Here is a 6818-nt window from a genome sequence, read left to right as displayed (position 1 = left end):
AGTGTGATGTAACTAACGGGTTCAATGGCCATGCAACTACATGCTTAATTTTTTATTTCCACTAGAGGTCAGCAGATGGACTCTGTCAGGTCTATCTTCATTCTTCGTTTCAGGACATAAATGTATTTTCCATCACCAATTTACACTTTGAATAAGGACTTTCATACTTTATTTTAGCGCAGCAAATATGCAGTATGTCACACCGGCACCATTTTTGCCACCATATTAACTTTGTGAGTGTTTTAAGGATCCTATATAAAAATGTAAAGATGCAAAATGCAGAATTTGCTCTGTCATTTCCTGGTCGTCAAAATAATTAGCCTAATTTCGGGTTTATGTGACAAAACAAGCACTCAGAGTGTAGAGAACCAATGTACCATCTAAACCTCTTTGAAATATATTTTAAATAACCATATTAAACATTGTATTTTCAGCTGTTTGAACATAAAACGTGAAGCATAAAAATAGCGCACAAAGAACAGATCTACCGCTTCTTAGACTTGCTTTCAATGAGAATGACAGATCTATAACTCACATTTCAGTCCAGATACAAGGCAAGGTTGGTTTGTTTCCGGCACCTGGGCTGCCAGTTGTCAAACCCTGCTCTAGAAAAAATGGGTGGCCCTTGAGCTCAGCACAGCACAGCTCGCATCAGACCTTAATATGGCATTATACCTTGTCATGAAACACAACAGAGGTGTGAAATTTAAAGCTGAGAACCACTAATGTTTTTCAAGGTGTCAGCCCACAAGCAAAATGCACTTTTAGTATGAGCTTTATTTAACATGTTGTATGATAGTCTACCAAACACTTGGATACAAAATAACTCACTTATGGTGGTACAAAATTGTCAGCTCTATTCAAAAACTGTCATTTGATTTAATTTGATACTTTTCTGCACAGATCTGTGTTATTTTGTACCAAAAATATGTTGCCTGTAATGCCAAACACCTTAACAAATCTTTTGACACTTAGCAGTAGGCAACTATTCAGCATGAGCTTCAACCCTAAATGTGATTAGTTGATTGTCCTTCTCCCCAAGCAGGTCAACAGAGGACCAACGATAAAGGGGATTCAGTCTCATACAACAACAAGGTGTTTGAAAACATCAGTTTAAGTATGCAAACCCAACAGAGACAGGCGACCACTGCATCCATCCAGGAACAATGCATTTATGAGAACAAAACCATTTAAATCTCATTGTCACTCCTTTTTCCTCTTTTTATTTGAGTTCATAGGTATTTGTAGCCTTTAGCCAATTTTCAACTATGGTAGTATTGTTGTGTGATGCTTTACTATCCCAGATCAAGGTATTGTTAAATCGATCAAACATTGGACCAGTGTGTCTTGAATACTCGCTCAGTTGAACATGTCCAAGCTACAGAAATAGTTATTTAATATATCTGACAGTCACCCATAAACTCCTACCCTACATTCACTCTGGACATAAATTGGATGGTTGCCAGTTATATAATTACATTGTATATAACGTTTTCCTCTTGCTGTCATTTTTTATGTGACATAAAACCTTAATGTGCATGTGTGAATCACTCTATAAGAGTGTTTGGGCCAATGAATGTAACGTCCTCAACTGCTGCTTAGGACTTATTTTGTATGAGCTTTGCATTATATATATTTTCTGACTTGGAGATGAAAAGTCAAACCTAATATATCAATCCTGTAAACATGTATTGCTAAAAAAAAATCAGGAAACGGGTATAATGAACTTTTCATCTGCGTTACACATGCAGATTCATGACTTTTCAGTTATTTGTAAGTACGCATTGGTTGTGCCAGAAAACAACTCTGACTTCCTGTTTCAGTGTCAACATTTCTGTCAATGCTGTGGTCTACTTTTACTTAACTGAAAACAACTATGGTGCAGCCTCTCACAACCACCACTCAGTAATGTTGTGGCCACTTCTTCAGTTTTCTCCATCGTTGACTGCAGTATGCTTTTTGATGTGGAGTTTTTGTCACAGTTTCATGACATTAGCCATAGTCTTCATAAATTCTCAAGTCCCCTCTGTTCACCAAAGTCAGAGAGAAAGTATCTAAAAAGGTAGGATAAGAGAGTGTGAGAATTGGAGGAGAGGTGGTGATGCATATGGGTAATTTTCACATTTTGTTTTGCTGGACAAGATCTTAAAACTAATCTTAAAACCTAGCTGCCCATTATAACCTGATACTCTTTCTGGGTCTAGTTCTAATCTGAAAATTAGTTTTAACACCTAGCTAACTATTGCAATTTTACTTGCCTTCTCTAAATACATTTTTATTGTATGTTTCTTGCCAAAGTAGAGCTTTAAGATAACTCTGTAATGAAAAGCGTTAAACCATAGTATTATTAAGTGTGTAAAAAAACAAACAGATTCACATGAGCTGTGAACTCTCTGTTTCAATTTAACATATGACCATGGGCTGAATATCTGCATGCTGTTGCAAACTGTTTCAATGTTTTATTATAGTATGTGAACGATATTTCTAAAGCTAATATGGATGTTTGTGTATTTTAGAATACAACTACAACTTAGACTGGTGAATCCAGAATGAATGCTACATTCGCTAATGTTGATTGAAAAATAGTGAAAATAGCTCATTCTGGATTCACCATGCTAACAACAACTTGGGCTACAAGTCAAACCATTATCAGTAGTTAAACCCAATGGTGAAAAAATCACATTGGGTCTGTAAATGGGTCCGTAAATGTCACTCAGGGCGTGTTGTGTGGTAGAGGGTAGCTAGCACCAATCAGCTAACATGAGATGTTGAACACAGAAGCACTAGACTCACACTCATTGAACCTGCGCTGTGAGGATATTGATACGAGATGCAATGGTGATATAAATGATAGTGGTTCACACAACGACACAGAGAACGTAAGTACAGTGCATATCTTGAGGATTTGGATGCAGGTGTCTTTAACTAATAGATATGGTGTATTCAAACAGATTTGTTCATTCCATCTTAATTTAAAAAAATTATATTTAAATGTTAAAAATGTTATTATTATAACTGCACTATGGAAAAATAAGTCGAATATGAGAGTAAACGGAATGCTTCTTGAACAATTTTTGTACTCAACTTCTGTTAAATCTATTCGCTGAGAGACTTGCATATGCTTTAGGTCCGCAAGACTCCACACTTCTGTGTCAGAATCTTGCAACAAAAACTGCGATAGAACTGCAATATTCAACATACTTTAATGTCCACCATTCAAAATAAAATGTATGTTATTTTGGAAACTTCACAAAAAAAAACATTTCTGTCATTCCATGCATGTTTTCAGTGTATGATACAAGCCACACTTCACGTACTGAACATCTTGTAATCACAGGATGTGAAGGTTGAAAAACCACTGAAATTTTGTGTTTAAGTAACTATCTTATCTTTGTCGTTGCTCTTTTTGGAACAGATGTCGGTGCTCTATTCTTCTGTTCTGCATTTGGCAATGCTTCTGAGTCTCCACTCAGGTAATGTGAAATGCTTTGACAAAACCTCTTTATACATGATACATTTAGAGACTGCGCTTACTATGAAAACTGTGGACACTTAAGGTACAGTTTTGTTCTAAGGGGAGGGGTGGGGGGTGGACTATCGTAGGTCAAATTATAATTTATGATTGGATAAGACAGAATCAGTGCCTTTACAACTGAAATATGAAAATAATGGAACTGAAATGAAAAGTGATTACTGAGAGAATTGCTGTTTGGTTTAACACTAGTGGTAAATATAGTAGACAGACCCTACATTTATTGACTTAATACATTTGTCCCAGCCAGTATGGAGCTGGGAAGTGAAGTGGCTTAAAATAGTTTTACAATTGTCATGAGGTGTATCACCACCATCATCTGTTTTCTCAGACTGATCAACATTGATCTGTTTTTCTACAGGTTTGCAGAACCTAACTACACTGCCAAATCCAACAGCAGTCATATTACACAAAGGAAATTCAGTGACAATCCACTGCACCCACAATTTACCCAATGACATTGAAATATTTACAGTAACTATAAAAGGAACAGAGGTGCTGTGCTTTTCTCAGTGTAACAGACAAGAGTGTCTGGTGTCGAAGACATGTAAAGAAAGCATACAAATTAAGTGGAATAATGAGACCAGAGAAATCTTCTTTTCACTGATGAATCTACAGATAAATGATTCTGGACTTTACTCTTGTGAAGTAAAAAGAGCTGCACCTCCACCTGCACAAGTTTTCTCAAAAAACATAACTATTTGTGTAACAGGTTAGTGATCTCTGAAAATACTTGATAGAACTACAATCTACATGTAAAACCATTATGACCCTGTCATCACATGGTATGTGAATGCTAGTTGCCTCCAAATTGAAAATAATTTGTCTACAGTTTAAACTCTTTGTTTACACTTTTATTTCTGCAACTTTCTGTTTGTGCATCCAGCCCCTCCTGCAGTGTCTGTGTCTGATGTAAAGGAGTCCACTAGTGGACTTCCCATGTTGCTGTGCTCCTCTCAGGGGTTTTACCCAAAGACCATAGAGCAGGTGTGGTTTAGAGATGGTCAGCTCCTCAACACCAGACTTTCAGACAGGCAGAGAGAGGTCAACACAGATGGTTCCATCACCGTCCACTCCTACCTGCCTCTGTCCTCAGGACCCAGCCAGGCTGGCCTCTATCTCTGCTGGGTCAACCACTCTTCCCTCAGCCATCCCATCACTGTCAATCACACAGTCATGTCCAATGGTGAGAGCTAAATGTTAATAAATCAGGATTACTAGTTCACAATGTAATCGGTTGATTTGTATATCTATGTAATATAATGTTGGTGGTCTACACAACTTTTCCATAATATCTTGTGATACAGTGTACTCCAAAAGTATTGGGACAGTGACATATTTTTGTGGTTTTGGCTTTGTACTCCAGCACTTTGGATTTGAAATGATCTGGTTAGAAATTACAGCACTTTTTTTTACATTGTCCCCCTATTTTACAGGACAAAAAATATTGGGACAAATTCACTTACATGTGTATTCAAGTAATATAAAGTATTTGGTCCCATATTCATATCACACAACGACTACATCAAATTTGTGACTCTACACATTTGTTGGATGCATTTGCTGTTTGTTTTGGTTATGTTTCAAATGGTTCACCCAATATGGATGAAAATAACCTCAGATTAAATCTGACAGTCTGCACTTTAACCTCATATTCATTGTATAATTTCAAATTGAAAGTGCTGGTGTACAGAGCCAAAACAACAACCAATGTGTTACTGTCCCAATACTTTTGGAGCTCACCACCATTCAATCACCATTCTAAGAGAATGGTGGATCCATTTTTCAATATACTGATCTAACTTCTATTCTTTCTGGCAATAATTATGTTTTGGGGTACTGTATGTCAATAATTTTTCTCATTATTTAATGAACATCACACACTTTTCCTGATATTTTTTAGGTGTCCCAGTGCGTTGGCCATTTATTGTGGTCAGCATTGGAGCAGTCTTGATTCTAGTGGTCCTTATCATCATGATCATCAAGTGTACACATTTCAGTGAGTAATTAGCTTTTCTGTTTCGCATGCTTGACATCGTGATAGCATGATATGATATATTAAAGATGCACTCTGGGATTTTAAGCTCAACAAATTCATAACATATTGCACGAATGAGGTTTGTAACATCACACAAATTGCTAAATTCATGTGATATAATACGAATTGCAAAATTCGCAACATGACACAAAATGTATGATGTAGTACACAATTGGATGACGTAGTACACAAAAAACAGGGACCTGTTTTGGCTCGTGAGCACCACTTTCAAACTACTGGCTGAAATGATACAAGAGTTTGAGAGTGCATCTCTAAGTATCAAGCACTAGATGTGTAATGCATTAGAAAACACTAAAAATGGTTAACTATTAGTGCACATTTCCAATTACAGTACAAGTCATAAACATACAGTAATGTTTGGGAGTCAGGTTTTTTCTAGGGGAATTATTTGTGACATATTTCCCAATCGAACGTATTTTGTTACAGTGCATTTGGTCCAGTTGATCAATGTCACATTGATTTTTATCCAGAGAGAGTCAAACACCTTTTTCTTTTTGGAACAACCCAAGAACCTGTCCACACTGTCTCCTCCGTGACTGAGAACATCATCTACTCAACACTGGGAGACCATCATCCAATCACTCTCTCCACTGCTGTACCAACTTAGACAAGGGATCAACAAGCAGTACTGTACCAATAGGGCCATAGACAGTACCACCTGATGTACCAAATCCTAGGATGGGATCCTAGCTGCAGATGAATCATGTAGGACTTTCTCAGAATCACCATGTTTGGGACACTTGACTGGGGAATGAAAAAATATAAATTTGCTTGTAGGCTATCTATTCTAATTATGTGCATAAAATCAATTTGATGTTGAATGGTTGTCCATACTGTAATGCCTCTGATTATGTTAATCTCAGATAATCCAATGATGACTGTCATTGATACCAGTAATAGTCTCTCTATGTCTGGGTAGCAGCCCAGTACAATTCCTCCTCCCAGCTGCCCACTGCACTGAGGCTAGGAAACACTGTCACCACTGATAAATCCATGAAAATTGAGAATTTCAATAAGCATTTTTCTACAGCTGGCCATGCTTTCCATCTGGCTACCCCTACCTTTTCTCTATTGTGTTATTGGCTGTATGTTTGTTTATTCCATGTGTAACTCTTGTGTTGTTGTTTGTGTCGCATTGCTTTGCTTTATCTTGGCCAGGTCGCAGTTGTAAATGAGAACTTGTTCTCAACTAGCCTACCTGGTTAAATAAAGGTGAAATAAAACAGA

The 6818-nt window shown here is 37.1% G+C and overlaps 1 protein-coding gene across 4 annotated transcripts; it reads left to right on the top strand.

The window, feature by feature from the left end:
• The first annotated feature begins 1877 nt into the window (after window positions 1-1877).
• On the top strand, window positions 1878-6412 carry LOC112228377 (tapasin-related protein). 4 transcript variants are annotated; one of them, XM_024393647.1, is made up of 6 exons: window positions 1878-2062; window positions 3416-3473; window positions 3894-4244; window positions 4419-4718; window positions 5436-5531; window positions 6062-6412. In XM_024393647.1, exons 2-6 carry the CDS (start codon window positions 3416-3418, stop codon window positions 6196-6198), a joined length of 942 nt encoding a protein of 313 aa, XP_024249415.1. In that variant the 5' UTR covers window positions 1878-2062; the 3' UTR covers window positions 6199-6412. The 4 variants fall into 4 exon arrangements, with proteins under 4 accessions (XP_024249415.1, XP_024249414.1, XP_024249412.1 ...); XM_024393646.2 differs by lacking the exon at window positions 1878-2062 and adding an exon at window positions 2737-2879 and having other exon boundaries at window positions 6101-6412; XM_024393644.2 differs by lacking the exon at window positions 1878-2062 and adding an exon at window positions 2737-2879.
• The last annotated feature ends 406 nt before the right edge of the window (window positions 6413-6818 follow it).

Source organism: Oncorhynchus tshawytscha, linkage group LG30 (assembly GCF_018296145.1).
Source record: "Oncorhynchus tshawytscha isolate Ot180627B linkage group LG30, Otsh_v2.0, whole genome shotgun sequence".
Classification (NCBI taxonomy): Eukaryota; Metazoa; Chordata; class Actinopteri; order Salmoniformes; family Salmonidae; genus Oncorhynchus; species Oncorhynchus tshawytscha.
The sequence above is the reverse complement of the archived record's forward strand: the minus strand, read 5'-3'. Positions and strand labels throughout refer to the sequence as shown.